We start from the raw sequence: 17,649 nt of genomic DNA on the forward strand, positions 1-17,649 counted from the left end.
TGCTGGAAGCACTTGAACATGACTCTCCCTCGAGACATGCTGGACGCAGATTGACTCGTCTTCGCAGCATGCTAAACGCATGCGGGACACGAGCATGCAAGTCGAGGCGTGTGTTTTCTCCCACTCATCCTCCTTCGGAGATCGCTAACCCTTTAGAGGACGTGGCTGCCCCACAGGATCGCCGAGTCTCTCAAGAAATGCTAGCAAATGAGGCATTAAAACCTATGAAGCCAGCTTCCTTATCAGCTATGTCAGGATAGATGTCAGAGGAGGAAACTTAGAAAACTCTTCATGCAGCAGGTCTTAAGATTCTTGCAGTTCTGGCAGACTTATACCCGGAGGACTTTTCAGCAGGCTGTACCTCGGAGCCCGCCCTCGCAGTTTTTAAAGGGTAGACCCCAGGACTCTTCCTCTTTCAAGGAAACAGTGTTAGTCAGATCGGTCTAAAGGTCTTTTTTCGACTCTGAACGATTGGATTCTCAAGAAAAAGAACAAGGAAGGACAACCTTTTCCTTTCCCCCTACGAGATTGGCTTCTAGATCATGTGTGTGGTACAAGCCTGGGGAGGTTCTCGGTTTGGAAGTTCCTACCTTCTCCCAAGGAGACTTCTAATTTTCGTTGACGCATCACGTAGTTCAGCCATGACTAAGGCTAAGGTGATGCGGTCCACGTCGGAAATGGTTCAATTGCTGAAGGACATCTTCAGAACAATCGAGGTCTTCAGCTTGATGGACTGGACTCTGAGTCCTCGCAGACATCACAGATGATCTTTGCCTGTCTAGATAAGCCGTGAAGAACGGGTCGGTCGAATTCACAACCCTTTTTCACAACAGGTTTTTTTTTTTTGAGGAAGAGCTATGCTGTTTTCTTTCCTGTCGTCAGGATTGACTCTCGCTCAGAGAGCAGAGCTCTTGTATGCTCCCTTGACCAAATTCCACTTCCCTTCAGAGCTAGTGAAGGACTTATCGGCAGCTATTACGCACAAGCAATGTAAGATCTGCTTTCAAAGGACTGCGAGGAAGTGCTTCCGACTAACATTTTAGCCAGGAAGGAGAAGGAAGCTCTCCCATGCGTCAGCCCTTTCGTGGGAGAGCTTGTTTAGAAGAGACCAGAGAATGGCTGCTGGAGGTCAACCTCTTAACCCCAAACAGCAACCAAAACCCAAAAGTGATCTCAATCTCCAGACACAAATATTCCACTACTGGCAACAGCTCTTGCAAGAGCAGGTTAACCAGATGCTGTCAAAAGCAGCAATAGAGGTGGTAGAAGTCCTCTCGTCAGAGGGATTTTACAAGACTTTTTCTAGTTCCGTAGAACTCGGGGAGGGGGGGGTGTTGGAGACCTGTTCTGGACGTAAGTCCTCTGAAGAAGTTCATAAGCAAGTCAAGTTTTCCTTGTACTGTAGTCTTCTGTGTCAGTCCTAGCAGGCACCAGACAGGGAGACTGGATGGTGTCGTTAGATCTGCAGGACGCGTGTTTCCACATTCCGTTACACCCGAACTACAGAAATTTTCTGAGATTCGTGTTCTCGCACACAACCATTGAAGCCTTCGAGAAGGCCATTAGTAAGGGTTATGTCTCTAAGAACTGTGCCGACTTAATCTCCCATGCTGATGCATAGAAAGAGCTCCCTTTCTTTGGTGCCAGGTTGTGTGGCCATAACTTGAAACCCAGGGTTTAAACCCTTTTTCCATCCCCTCTCTACTTACTGAGTCATCAGCAGTCATTGCTTGACCTATCCTGGTCCTAGCTTGGGTGGAGAGGGAGCTTGGGCGTTGATCATATTTGTATATGGCCAATCTCTAGAGCATTATCTGGGTAGCTATGGCCTTGTCACAGTCCCTTGCCTCTGCTATTCATGAGTGGCCTTTAAACCTTTAAACTGAGAGGGCTCTGCAATACTATCTAACAATCTCACATCTCATACCTGAGTGTTAGTGACGCCTCCTCAGCACTGCATTGCTTCATCTGCTTGCATGGTCGATACTAGCTGGGACCGAACTAGTGAAGTTAGGGTTAGGCCCCACCCTTGTCTTCAAGAGGACTCTTACAGTTGGCCAGGTGTTAAAGGTTGGGGTTTGTTTACACCTGACTACTTTCACAGCCTGTAGTCTACTGGAGTACCCTCAAGTCCTTTTGACACCTTTGCACTTGGTCATGTGGTGGCTACTCAAGTAATTGTGTAGAATGTCCAGCTTCCATGCGGGATGGTAAGCATCTTGTGTATGGCAACGTTTAGATGTAAGCATGGAATGATGGCTGAATGATTAGCTCTTCTCTATTCTTTCTGCCCTTCTCTTGGGGACGAAACATTACTCTCTGGATCTAAGTTGATGCTGATAAACTGCACATCCAAGCTCCATTCTTTAGAATCTAGAGAAGTTTCTCTCCCATCCATCCTCGATGAGGGGGAGGATAGTGGAATATATGCAAACCCATTGATCAGCACATCCAACTACCAAGGCACTTAGCCCAATTTTGGGGGTAGCCGACATCAAAAAGAAAAAGAGAGAGAGAGAGAGGGGGACTTTTCTTCTCTTAGCTCCTCTCAGCCTGATGAGGTATTCAACCGAGTTTGGTTGGTACTACTAGGGTGCCACAGTCCACCCTCCCCCATTATGCACCACAATGAAGCTTCATATGCCGAATCTCCTACTACTACTACCTCAGCAATCACCAAGGCAACCAGAGGAAGTAGCAGGGCCTATCAAAACTGCGTCACAATTTCTCGCCATTCGTTCCTATTTCTAGCACGCTCTGTTGCCTCTTTACGTCTAACCTTCTCTCACCTAGAGCTTTCTTTACTCCATAAATGCACCCAAATTTTGGCCTTCCTTTTGTACTTCTCTCATCAACTCTTGCATTCATCACCTTCTTCAGCAGACAGCCATTTTTCCATTCTCTATATGGCCAAACCACCTCAACACATTCATATCCACAATAGCTGCTATTTCATTTCTTACACCCGTTCTCACCAACATTACTTCGTTCCTAACCCTATCTAATCGAGATAACACCAGCTATACTCTTCAGACATTTCATCTCCAACACATTCAGTTTCTGTCTCTCCATCATTTTCATTTCCCACAACTCCTATCCATGAATCACAGTTGGTACAATCACTTTCTCATACAGAACTCTCTTTACATTAATTCCTAACCCTCTATTTTTTTACCACTCTCTTCACTGCCCCTAACACTTTACATCCTTCATTCACTCTGATATACATCTGCCTCCACTCCACCATTTGCAGCAACAACAGACCCCAAGTACTTAACTGATCTACTTCCTCAAGTAACACTCTCTTCAACATTACATTGAACCTAGCACCACCTTCCCTGCTCGTACACCTCATAAACTTACCCATACCCACATTAACTTGAAACTTTCTTCTCTCACACATCCTCCCAAACTGTCCTTAATTGAGCCAGCTTCTCCTCCGAGTCTGCAATCAATATTGTATCATTTGCAAACAACAACATTCACTTCTCACTCATGATCACTTTCATCTATCAGTTTCAATCCTTGACCAAGCACTTGATCATTCGACAAGAAAATTGAACGACCATGGTGACATCACACAACCTTTTCTTGGTCCCTCTCTCACGGGAAACCACTCACTTCATTTACTATCCTAACACATGTTTTACTGCCTATGTATAAACTCTTCACTGCTTGCAACAACCTTCCACCAATCCCATATAGCCTCATCACATTCCACATCACTTCCCAATCAACACATCAGAAGCTTTCTCCAGATCCATAAATGCAACATGCCCTTTGCTAAATATTTCTCGCATATCTGCCTAATCGTAAAAGTCTGATCACTATATCCCTTACGTCTTCTAAAACCCCCATGTACTTTTAAGATTTCATCCTCTGTTTTATCTTTAATCCTATTAATTAACACTACCATATCCTTTTCAAAACACACTCAACAAACTAATACCTCTTGAATTACAACACTCGTGCACATCTCTCATACCTTTGTATAGTGAACAATACACGCATGCACTCGGTTCTCTGGTACCGCTGAAGCACAAAACATAAATAATCTCACCAACTATTCAAGTACAGTCGCAACACCTTCCTTCAACATCTCAGCCCCCACACCATCTTTACTAGGTGCTTTTCCTGCTCTCGTTTTATCTAGTGCTGTCCACTTCTCTTGTAATATCTCTCATTTTCATCTCCCATCACCAGCACCTCAACACTTGCAACAGTAATTATATCTGCCTCCCTCTTATCCTCAGCATTCAGCTACCTTTTAAAATATTCACCCCACCTTTTCTTTCCTCCTTTCCTTTCAACAACCTTCCATTTTCATCTTTCACTCTCTCTCTTCACTTCTCAATCCACCCGTCCTTTCTCTATTTACCTCTTTCCAAAACTTCATCTTATTCTCTTCATACGAACGACTCAATCCCCGGCCCCATTTCCAGTTACCCGCCCTCTTTGCTTCAGCTACCTTACATTTAAATTCCACATTTTTCTCTCTATATCTTTCATACTTCTCTACTCTATTACTCTGCAGCCATTCTTCAAATGCCCTCTTTTTCTCTTCTACTTTCATCGTCTTCATTCCATCATTCACTACTCTTCCTTATAGTGCCTCCAACAATCATCTTGCCACACAAATTACTTGCAATCCCAACAACATTTTCTTTTACTAACTTCCACTCCTCTAAATCACTAGTTTCTCTTCCTTTCACTCTGTCATATGCCACTTCCAACCTTTCTTGATATTCACTTTTGACTTCTGATTTTTGTCAACTCTTCAACCTTCTCTACTTCCCTTTTACATCTCCCACTCTTGCTGCAACTAATTTTCTTTTTACCAAAACGTGATCGGACATCCGTTCGCCATCAACACATGCCAGGTATATTATTCTGGAATGCTGCCCTATCAGCCTATTCATTCCCATGAAAGTCAGGTATGAGATTGCTGGAGTCATCTTCGTTCCCATATGGGATCAGGTAGTTTGACATATTCATGGAAGAAAAAGAACCAGTCAGTTTGGTACTATTAGGACTTATGACCCATTAATTGGCGAGTCTGCTTGCTTAAAGGACAAAAGGTTTGTGTACATGTTGGAACAAATAACATTCAAAAGTAATTTGTATTTTTCCTAGCTTTACAAATCCGAGTTGTTAAGTTAAACTTCCCACTGCAACTGCCTTTCTCGGTTCTGACTCGGCCAAAAGATCATAGGGGAAGAACTTTTGACGGGAGTTGGACCTCCTCGCCCGTGTTCACCTGCTGTCGTTAACTGCCTTTTTAACGATTTCAACGGCCTTTCCAGCTCGCGCTGAAAACATATTCCCTACTTGAAGGACTTGGGTTTGTTTAACTAAAAAAAGAACACAAATTTCTTACGAAATTTATTCCTTTTAGGCAGTCCTGTTGTACTGCACTCAAAGTAATAAGTTTAGAAACTTTTATTACTAGCTTTAACATATAAAATTTTCATGTTTAGCTTTTTTTTATTCATGTTACATATGTTTATGTAATTGGTATTTATATGTAATTTTTTTTCAGTGGCCGCCTCCTTGATATTGTTTTGGGCGTGACAGAGCCTCATGACCGCCACCTTCTCGAACGTATTGCGGAGGGGTTGAAAAGGGCTGACCGCTTCCGTTATACTTGCCTCTTGTTATATGCTGTGCGCAGGCAGCCACCACCCATGTGGTTGAGGAAATTGTTAAATCATGGGGCAATGCGCGAGTTGCTCCATACCCTTGCAGTGGACGAAGATGTTCCTGTCCTGGTAAGTGGTGTAATGGCACTTGTAATGCTGTTGCCAGTTTTGCCCTTGGAAATGGGAAGACTACATCTCTCGAGTGTATTAGATATATTTTGCCGTTTAGTTCGTTGGACTCCAAAAATGGATAAGGATGAGAGTTTTCAACCCTACTTGCAAGTGGCTGTGTATTCGTTATTCCACCGTTTATATGCTCTGTACCCCTGTCACTTTATTACGTGTCTGCAAAATACCTTTACCAAGCCCGGCTCTTCCCCTTGCTTCTTCACAACATTAAAGCCCATGATGGAAAGTGTTCGCCTTCACCCTGTCTTGATTACTGAAAACAGGGAAACGGAATTGGCCAAGAGTAGGTGGATGCATTTAGAAACTCATCAGTTAATTCAGGAATGTTCTAAACTCTGTATTGATCCATCCGAAGCAACATGTGAGGAAGCCGTTGGTGCCAATTTCTCCCTTGGTAGTGGAAACGAATTTGATTCTTTGCCTATTCCAACAAATTGGATGGTGAGTGCATCTGGTAACAACTTCTGGTCACCTAGTTTAGCTCATCCATCGCCTGGCATGACTAGCAGTTCAAGGGGTTCAACTTCAGTTCCCCACACCCCTGTGTTTCCCATATTAACTCCAAATCACAGGCCTGCCTCAAAGGTAGCTGAATCACCGCCTGAGGCAGCTGTAGAAGCAACCCCGGAAACTACACCTTTTACATCGCCCTTAAAGATGGAAGACAGCAGTACAGTATCTCGACGATCTGCTCAGTCAGTCCGTGCCTTGACCCCAACCACCTTGGGAAATGTGGACTCCTTAAGCAGCCAGACTGGTGATGCTGACATCAACTGCAGTCCATTATCACCCTTGAAAAAAGATCAGACTCCCTTTAGATTTCCTGACAAACAAAATCAAGATTTCATAATGCGAGCAGAGCGCAATTCTATCCTAAGCCGTAAACTGCAAGAGATTCAAAGAGAAAGACAGCAAATCAGTAGAGATAGTTTCTTTAGCCAGAGTATGGAGAGTGAGAATAAAGATGAAGACTGTGGGGTGGATGTTCCAAGAGAGAGTGTTTTGTTTTTTAAGAGCAAAAGTGAAGATAAATCTGGTGAAATTTCAGAAAGTGGACAAGAAATGAAAGATGACAGCAGAGCATTCTATGCAGATGTCAGCAGGAGGAGAAGAAAAATTTCCGTTTATGATGGCAGTCGGCACGTTGATATGTCTCAACTGCCAATTACACGTGATGTGTCTAATGGAAATATCGAGTCTGATTCAAGTAATGAAGTCCAGAAAACTGAAGGTGATAGCACAGAACCTAATTTTACAGTAACAAGTATTATTGACCGTAGAATATCAGAAGAGAAAGAATCCGAGGAGAGTGAAAGTCGAAGGTCTTCGGACGAGCCCAGAATAGTTGTCGATAAGAATTCTAATGAAGCTGGAAGTTTTGGTTTAGGAGTACCTAGCCAAAAATCAATGACTGATATAGTTAAAAATGTTAGAACAATGAGGCTAAGATTTCTCAGTCAGTGTGGACCGCCACCTGATTTGTCACAGTATAAGCTTACTAGTTCAGTACGTGGAACCCTATCCCCTACAAAATCTTCAAGTATACAAAATAAAATTCTTCAAAAAAGTACATCATGTCCTCACCTAGCTACTGATGACAGTCTTTCAATAATGAATGGTATTGAAGTTAGGGTCAGGAAGGAATCTGCTATGTCCTCCCTTACATTGTCCCCCACAAGACAAGCTGTTGTTACAAATGAAGCTACGACACAAACTGAAGAAGTTAACGTCATTAATCCCTACGAGCAGCTTTTAGATGCCCTAGTGTCTGGTCCTACTCATGGAGAGAAGACAGGTAGAACTAAAAATGACATAGACACAAGTGATATTTACAGTCCATCACCACATAAGCTCTTAGACGAGTACATACGTCAGTGTAACGAGACATCAAATGGTACCTATAACATATGGCAGCAACAATGTTCATCAACAGCAGCTGAGGGGCTCAAAGGACAGGTTCGGCTCATGCAGACAATGCTTCTTTTGGAGAGGTACAAAAGAGAAGTTCACGCAGAACGCAATCGCCGACTTCTTGGTAAAGCAAAGAAAGTATATGCGTTAGAAGAGGAGCAGCAGGGTCTGAGGAATGAGGTCAGACAACTGGAAGATGAAATTATTAGATTGAAACATGATTTGCACAATTTGCAGTTAACATCAGCCAACAAAGAGCAGCAGTTACAGTCTGCTCTGAACCAGCAACAAGGAAAGCTCAGTCAAGTATGTGTAGACAGAGACAGTGCACAGCAAGACAGAGATCTTTTTCGTGAACAATGTAAGACTTTGAGCAAAGAAAATGAAGCACTAATAGATCAGTTACATACTGTTCAAGCCACTTTATTGGAAAGAGAGAGACAACTCACTGTACAAGCCAGATTAGCCGAAGATAACAATTCACTACGTCATCAGGTTGAAATTTTACACAAACAAATGACATTAATGGGTGAAGTTCAAGACCAATATAAACACGAAGTTTGGAAAATGTCTATGTCTGGCCAGGGAAGTAACGCAGGAGTAGGCCTGGAGCGAGTGACTGCTCAAAGACAAGTAGAAGAACTGGAAAATGCCAATCGTATCACAAACATCAAATTGGATGCTGCCATAGCGCGTGTGTCTGAACTTGAACAAGAATTATCCAAAAAGGATAAGTTGGTTAGTGACCATCAGAAAGAATTACGTGCTGCAAGAGAAGCTGGCTTAGAACAATGCCGAGCTGTGGAAAGACGTTGCCAGGCACTTGCTGCGACAAATCAAACTTTAGAAAGCTACATTTTGGAACACAATGATCGAATAGACAGATTAGTTCGCCAGGTCCGAAGGTCACAGCGTGGAAAGTCTGTATGTAGTGATGGGTTTGACATTGATCTCGAATTATCTGCCTCGCCATCCTCTGCCAGTGGCAGTAGTGCAGCCACGTCCCCTCCTGATGATCCCCTTCTCTCAAGACAACCAATCGCACTCAATAGATTAGATGCTTTGGCAGAATTGGAGTTGGAGCCTGAGGGACGAAGAAAAACTTAGTACATACTGTAGATTGACAAAGAAGAGCAAGTCATTGTCTACTATAAGGTGTTATTTGGATCTCGAACTGCTGAAGATTATTTTGTGGTAAATTTGAGCATTTTTGTACGTTTAAACTGTGTGGTCATGTAAAAAGCTCAAACAAATACACTGGCTGTAGCATCTGTGGTGACGCGCATTTTCACCTAATGTGGTGAAATGCTTAGGGTATATTGTTCACGAATGACTTTGGATTGATATTGCCATGGCTGTTAAGGCATTCCTTGATGCTCATCTAATTTCAGATGGATTGTGTGATGGACAAGGAAAGGGTTGCATGTGGAAAGATGTCATTTCATCCTCTATTAAAACCAGACATGAGGCATGTGCATTTTGATAATATGGTTATGGTTATGTGCACACTTAATCTGTGATGTCTATGGTGTTCATCAAATTGAGGCCAATGTTTCTTGATGCCTCTAATATTTTCTTTTGTACACTTTATTGTACTTTAGTATTGCCAGTTCTAGATGATAAGTCAACCTTTAAATACAATGGAAAAAAAGGTAGAGGCTATTTGAAATTCTGAATACAGTATTACTGTAGTTTCAAAATTTTTTACTAGCACTGTTTATTACAGTAAATTGATATCTTTTGTGCAGTAATTGGGTGCATACAGAAGGTTGTCATTTGATTTTTTTTGGCACTTTTTCAAGGCTTGGAAAGTCAAGAAATACTTATATACAGTACTCACAATCTTTAGAATCACAGTAATTTTTATGGATAAATTTTACTTTTAAATGCCTTTTAACAAATAAAACTGGTTTATAAGGTGATCATTCAGTGATTATAATGATAGCACTGTATTGCATGTGAACAGGATAAGACGACGTAGTGTTTGTGATTATTTTCCTTAAGGGAAGAAAGCAACAGATTGGGTTCTTGATATGTGCATGTAGTATAGAACTGGAGTGTTACATACAGAGGGAATTGAGTGCTGTCACAATGACATTAAAGTATTATATTAACGGATTGTTACTTTGCTCAGTTGTGTTTTGTAAATTTAGTCTTGTCCATAACCGAACCATTCTTTGACAATGACTTCCTGCCCCTTCCTACTGTAAACTTTTGATATTTATTTTTGGTTGTATATGAAAGAAAAAAAGCTCAGAACTTAGGAAAAATTTTTCTGGGATAATTTTGTGCCTGTGCACGATCGCACTGGCCATTTACTATTGAGCAGGTATTTGTAAACAATACATTTTAAGCTCTTTCATCCATGATTGTGTTTTTGAATGCTGGCTAATAATTTTTAGTTCTTCATGAAATTTGAATCGAAGATTAACAACCAGACCATTTTCATATAACACCAGCATGAGATATTGCATAAAGATGCCATGCAATTGATTAATTCTATGATTGCACAAGGTGGTGGTTATACACTTTTATGACTGTGATATGCTAGTGTGAAAAAAGAGATTGAGTGATGTTTTTAGTGTGGAGTTTTAGAAAGTTGAGTAGGAGATTGGTTTAATCCCCTTTCACCTTTTCAGTTAAATTAATTTAAAATAAAAGTATCCAACTATAGTCTTGGTGCATTAGTGTTTGAAGAGCAGATTTTGTGCAAAAGTATGTATGAGTTTGTGAGTATGTAAACTTGGCAGGCATGCAGGTTGACTGTGATGTATGTTAGCCTAACTTTTTCATTGCATGTTGAGGCATCAAAATTATTTTTCAAAGATTTCAAAGTTATGTTTTTGAAATGCCACCAGAAAGTCCGTACAGTATACATCTTTTGGAAAGTTTATCTATTATAGTAACAGCAGTAATATGACATTACCCTGTCGTTATCGGTTTGGTCTTTGATTTAGCAAAGCAGACAATTTGATGCCTGTCTAGTCATTCCCAACGTAGAAAAATGCTTGTGAATACGTCTGTTCAGTGTAAATTTAATTTGTCATTAGCCAACCATAGAAAGTTTTTTTGCGGAAAGGTCTTCCGCAAAGGTTTGGCCATGCCTAAAGTTTAAGTTTGTATTACCGGGTATATTATGCTACTGTATTAATTTTGTAAGATTAAGAGAATCTTGGAATGTATTGATGTTGAAATGTTATGCTGTACAGTAGTTCGAAATGTTTGCAAGTTGTTTTGATTAATCCATCTGGGTTGGAAGGAGAGGGTATGGTGATGGATGTGCATGCAAGCAAGGTTGTAAATGGGAATGCTGCTATGTGCCTTTTTGTGGGTGAATGTATTGTACTGTGGTTTGTGCCTAAGTATGTTATGCAGCAGCCTTAGGAAAGTGTGATTCAAGATTAGAGAACTGATCTCTTGGTGGACGAGTAGAATTTGGTTTTGGATTCCAGTTGATGAATTGGTTCCCAAGGTAATAAGATGACTATAATCTTAAATGTCTGGGTATAATTGAAATTGTACAACTGCTGGGTCAGATCTAATGAACTTGGGGTATACTGTATAGACATAATACAGAAGTAAATGGATCAAATTAACTGGATATCTAGAATGAAATGAAAGCTTGAAAAAGTTAAGGGCAGCCAATTTTTCTGTGTCAAAGTTTTGTGTATGATAGGATTGGAAACCCCATGTCACAATCAGTTGTCCTAGTTGGGAAATGGTGAACACTTGCCCCAATCTCTTTGGCATTAATTAATTTCATGATCATTTCCATATTGCATAAGAATGAACAAGTCCATTTGTGGAAATTGCTGCGACCAAGCAGCACGGTTTTGGGAAGGTTACCCACAGGAGACAGAGCGACTATCTTTTCGTGTCATGTTAGCGGATATTTCGGGAGTATATGCAAGCTAAGTCCTTATAGGATTTTTTAAACATGTTTGTTTAAAAAGAAAAATAACAGTGGAATGAAATAATTAAACCGGTGAAATACAACAATCCCTAATGATTTTGAGCAAGAGAAAATGTGATAATAGATTTATTTTTTTTATAAAAGAAGTAGTGTAAACTGGTTTTTATAGAAAATCAGTCAACTGGTCTGGTAGAAGATCAGTTAAGAGGCATTGTACAGTAGTAGTTTTTAGGCGTGATCTGTTATTGCTTCTCGGAAATCCGGAGACACTTAACGTGTCTTGACCTCTTGACCGGCCACTAGTCACAGCCATATAGGCAGGTCCAAGAGATTGCAGCATTCGTTAGTGCACCTTTATATCTGTGTATATGAAATTCACGTTTCTTACAAAGAATCATTGTTATTATCAGTGAGTAGTACTTACACTCGTTCAAATAGGTACGGCGAATTTTAAGGTCTGAACCATAGATACTACCAGTGTCCAGAGGATTTACAGAGTTTTCTATTGTTCAAAGATGTGTCAGAGAAATTCCTTGATTCCACAAAGAGTTTTAATCTCATTTCTTGAGAAATTTAAGTGAGATTGCTAATAATTAGCAGTAATATTTTTGATCTTACATTGTTGGAGACTTTATTGTACATTTTAGGTGTTGAAGAGTCATATCCCTCCCTCTCAAAAATTAATGTATATTTGATAAGGCAGAGCTAGTGGGTAGGCAAAAATGTAATGTTACTTGTACTAATGAGCTCACAAAATGAAGAGACTTGTGGTATGATGTATTCAAGTGTACAAAATGTTATTAGTTATGATTTATTGTGATTTTTTTATTCCATTTTTTCCCTTGAATATTTTGAATACAGTAGTACATTCTTGAATTTAGTGTTGCAGTTTTGTTTACCACCAAATCTAATTTCAGAATTGTAAAATGTTATAAAGTAGCTCCAAATTGCATGCGTAATTTGTTGTGCCTGATCATCAAGGCATGAAATATTGTATTAAAGGCCATTTATTCAAATGCCCCATATCTCTCTCTCTCTCTCTCTCTCTCTCTCTCTCTCTCTCTCTCTCTCTCTCTCTCTCTCTCTCTCTCTCTCTCTCTATGTGGTCTGTCCACTGATTTTTAAGAATGGTTAACTTTACTCATTACCTTTATTTCTCGTTAGATTACAGTTTACTATTCAAAATGGGGGATATGGCCTTTAAACTCAGACAGACTTCAATTTTCAAGCTTGAATTTCTGGTTATAATTTATGACAGTATATCTATTGTACTAGATGTTTGAAATGGCAAAATTTCTTTTGTATAAAAAAAGATATTAAAGTTTGCATGATCATCAGGTTTTTGGTTATCAAAGGTCAAGATCTTGTAAGGCACACTCCAGTTTTAACAGTTGTGCGCTAATTTTTTACTGCAGATGACTGGGGATCTTCCATGTGGGGTTTCGATTCGAGCTTAGGATGGATTTTTGTTTTGAAAATCATTTTAAAAGTAATCTTATTTTACATGGATGGCTCTTCCTTTCTAAGAGAATTTTAAATAAACTGGAGCTGCTCCAATTGCTCTTAAGGTTTTAGTTTAATTCCCAACTATTTCTGAAATCTTGAGTGATATTGTTAACCTTTTTTCTTGCTCTCTAGTGAACAAATTTTTAAAAAAAAATTAAGCTGTATGCATTTTTGACTTTTGTTTGTCATTGACTTCAAGATTATTGGCGTCTTGTTTACACCTCCCCTCTTTACCATCTGTTTTGAAAATAAAAATTTATATTTACATTAAAACTTGGTTTTATTTGTTTTATAATGTAAAATATTCCCAGGGTGTATAAATCACTGGTATTGATTTTTTTTTTTTTTTTTTTTTTTTTTTACAAACGTGGCACAGTACTGTTCGTGCATTATCTGATTGTGTATCGCAAAAGTAAATTATGCCTTATTGAGTTGGGATATAAAAAATTATTATCATAAGATGGTAATATTTTCCTTAGAATGGTTTATACTTGAAATATTATTTTTAACTCTGAAATTGCATCAACATTATAAGCTTTTTTTTTTTATGAATATTCTCTGAATACTTTTAATTAGGAAAATTTTTAATATATTTCTGAAATTTAAAGTAAATGGTGGTTCACAAACCAAATGGTTTGAACACGATGAATGGTGTTGAATTGTTGTTGTGAAAGTTTGAGTTCTCTGAGGGTAATTCCATCATTTTAATAGTTTAATAGGAAATTGATAAATTTACAAAAGAGGATATTTTAGGCAGCCATGTTTCTATGACAAGTTACTAATGACTGAAAGAGCAGCAGTAATATTTGCAACTGCGTGCTATGGTGGAATAATGGATATCTGAAAAATTCACCATTACTCAATGATAAAACTGTCGACTTTAGGAGTTTAGATTAGATCTGAAGGTTTGGAACGTTTTAATTATGTGTCTCTGGGAGCAAGGAAGGCACATATCCTTGTTTGAAATGCAGCTGTGGTGATTTGTATTGTAATGAAAACTGAACGTCAAATTGTGAGGCAGATGGCCTCGTCCTCACAAATGAAATAAAAAAAGTTCGGACAAACCAGTATTTTTTTTTTACCTATCTTTGAGGAAGATGCAGTCATGAGTAGATTTCTGTAATGTCCAATCTGTAAGCAGAGAATATTCAGTGGTCACATAAAAGTAAGTTCTGTGCCTTTTTTACACTACCATAAAGCGAGCTAGCTGTCCCAATGTGATGAAGGCTATTTACTTGTATTTTCGGTACATTTATATTCCAAACTGAATATTGTGAACTTTTGACAAAGTATTTCTAGTAGCTTAGCTAATAATGATAGTAACTAAAACACTAAAACAGCATCATTCCTTGTGTAAAGACCCACAGGGTCGGATTAAATATAAATATATATATATATATATATTGTATTCTATTGTAAGATCAAAAGTTGACTTGTAAAGTTCAGAAATGTTCAACTCAAGAGTTGAAGTTAAGAGGGCATTAGAAAATATCTTGGGCTATTGAAGTTTTTCCTCAACACAATACTAATTGGTTGTTTTGATTCAGGTGACCTCTAGTCCTGCTGGTAAACTTACTAAGTACCTAACTTGAACGGTAATGGCTTGTTGAACATTGTATGTTGGCCACCGCAAAACAATCGGGTATACTGTATGATTTTTTGCCAATTACTTGATAGATTAATCAGTTCTCTACCAACCAGTTCTTTTTCACACATGAACTGTGTGCAATAAGATTTTCTTATTGAGGTAACATGTTTTAGAGACCAACAAACATACTGACTTTAAAGAAAATTACAATACCAGTAATATAAAATAGGCCAGAATAAGACTTGTTGAAGAATCCAGGAATGAAGATTTGCCTTGATGGGATTTAAGATATACTCCTGATTGTATAGGATACAGAAGAGAACTAGTTTCTAATTGATTCTCTTAGAAGGAAGAACTTAAATTAAAATCTGTTGAAGTAGATTTTTCATTTGTTCCAACAATGATGCTTGTGTAAACATTAGAATAATCTTAAGGCCTGCACTTAAGGGGGCGATTCAAAATGAAGATGCCAAAGCTGCATCTACCAAGACCAGATCTACTGTAAAGGGTTGCACTGACATGTACAGTATTTAGAGTTTTGAGGCAAACATTGTGGCGCATAATTTCTAATGTCATTGATGTATGCTGTACTTTTTGAGAAACAAACTTTAAGCATCTATCATAAGATATGGTTAACTGCAGTTTCTTGCACCTAATGTTTAACGGGTGCTGGTGGAAATTAGAATATGCAAAGGACAAAAGCATTTTCAGTCTTAATAAATAATGGCTGCTTTGTACAACTCCAGCCTGGTATGCTTTGAAACAAGCCAACATCCTACTAAGTCCACTACACTATTGGATACTGAAAGTATTCAAAGTAACTTTGAGATAAACTTACCTTTTATGATCTAGATTCAAAATAAGAATTGCAAAATCATATGTGAAAGAATTATTTGTCTTAAAGCTGAATTTGTATGTGGACATAAGTACAGTATTTGATGCACTATCGAGATTAATTTCTAATTAGTTATATATATATATATATATATATATATATATATATATATATATATATATATATATATATATATAAAGAGATTAGTTGCTACCAAAAAGTATATGGTATTTGACAACAAAAAGACGACGACTTATTCAAAGTAGCCCTATTTTCATGTAGTATTATCAAAAGAGAATTTATATATATATATATATATATATATATATATATATATATATATATATATATATATATATAAACATGGTTGGTGAGAAGTAACAACCATTTTTTTTTTAGCTAACGCAAGAGCCCGTGTCTTGCACTAGGTAGGGCAATCTGTACGCACACATTTTGTAAACTATGAATTAATGATTCTGTACAGTGAGAAAGGGATGTTTAATCTCCCCTTGGAATTTGGAAAGACCATTCCTAATTAAGATCACTGGAGATGTGGAATATCAACGACCCGAAAAGTCAAATGAAACCATGATTACGTTATCTTACGCTATTCAGAGTAAAACTAGATCCATGTCATACGTGAGTTATTTTCCTGGGTAAATTTATCTTTTGAGGGCGAATAATTGAGCAGGTAGTAAAACTCTTGATCTGAAATATAATTAGTGAGCGATAAAGACTAAGCCTGAATTCCCTTATGTTGTAAGACCCGATAGTCAAATGTTCCATGCTTGAGAACTAAGAAATAAATATGAAGGATCTCGGTGATAAACATTTTCTGCAGAAGCTATCACAATGAGAGTATTACAGCCACTAGGCCTATAGACATTCCCAATAAGAGCTGACAAACGGAATGTTTGAGAAGATATGAAAGGAATGAATCAAGTTCTAGTTGCCAAAAAATTTCATGGTATTCATATTTTATTACTAGTGTCACCAATCTGCTACCAGATGTGTTCAATGGGCGGGGCCCTTTTTACTTTTGTCATGTAATTATTAATTTTCCGGAATAACTTTTTTTAACAGATGTTTTCAAATAGATAACTCTCCACTTTCATACTGATATCTGTAGGTTTGACAATTCTTATTGATTAATGGTGCCACTTAAAAATGGTAGGCATATGCCTCTCCTTGTTCCTTAAACATCCACAGACAGGCATTTTATGTCTCTTTTTTTTTTTAAGTCGAAGAAGTTAGAAATTGATATTTCTGCTTGTATAGATAACCTATAAGCTAAGTCAGAATGGCCATAACCGTTATCATTGTAATTTTTTTTTCCGTGATTAATTCAGCTTCTTTTAGACAGGAATTTCAAATCCGTCTTAAAAGTAGTTACTTGACAAGGTCATCTTATAACACAGTTAATTAGCCAGAAATATTTCAGTGCCTCAACTAAAACTCGCGATGAAAAACATATTTCAAGGATAGTTCTGCTAACTTCTTCAGTATTATCTGAATACTGGATAAGGATACCATAAACTAAGTCAGACAATATATATATATATATATATATATATATATATATATATATATATATATATATATATATATATATATATATATATATATATATATACACTGTATAATCACTCCTCTATCTTGCATTCAATGGTGTAAAGTTTAGTCAATTGTTTAAAATAGAAAATTAGAGAGAATTGTGCAATCTAGCAAAATCTTATAAAATAGTAATGGAACAGTTTTAGTTATATATTAGTTTTTTTTATCTAGTCCATATGGGCTCATGTCCCCATTATACATGGAATATATGGGTATACGTATATATGTACAGTACTGTATAGATATGTGAAGAGAAGCATTTGTGCTTCTTTTTACTGCCATCTTGTAATATTATTGTAAGTCAAATTATAATTTTGTATATGTTGTAATGTACTCTCATACACTGAGAGGGGTTGCTAGAGTTAATAAAAATCCTAAATCCTAAAAATCCTGATAATTCGTTTGTCGATTATCGGTCCTGTCAAAAGTCCAACTTTCCATTTCCAATTCTGAA

At 38.0% G+C, this 17,649-nt stretch overlaps 1 protein-coding gene across 3 annotated transcripts in view; it reads left to right on the forward strand.

Moving 5' to 3' along the window:
• The window catches only part of LOC137648691 (hamartin-like), a 45,156-nt gene extending 31,725 nt beyond the window's left edge, over positions 1-13,431 (forward strand). For all 3 annotated transcript variants that reach the window (XM_068381717.1, XM_068381719.1, XM_068381718.1), the window contains exon 3: positions 5,540-13,431. In XM_068381717.1, coding sequence (XP_068237818.1) covers positions 5,540-8,846 — 3,307 coding nt within the window. In that variant the 3' untranslated portion in view covers positions 8,847-13,431. The remainder of the gene's footprint in view (positions 1-5,539) is intronic.
• Positions 13,432-17,649: the final 4,218 nt, after the last annotated feature.

Source organism: Palaemon carinicauda, chromosome 10 (genome assembly GCF_036898095.1).
Source record: "Palaemon carinicauda isolate YSFRI2023 chromosome 10, ASM3689809v2, whole genome shotgun sequence".
Classification (NCBI taxonomy): domain Eukaryota; kingdom Metazoa; phylum Arthropoda; class Malacostraca; order Decapoda; family Palaemonidae; genus Palaemon; species Palaemon carinicauda.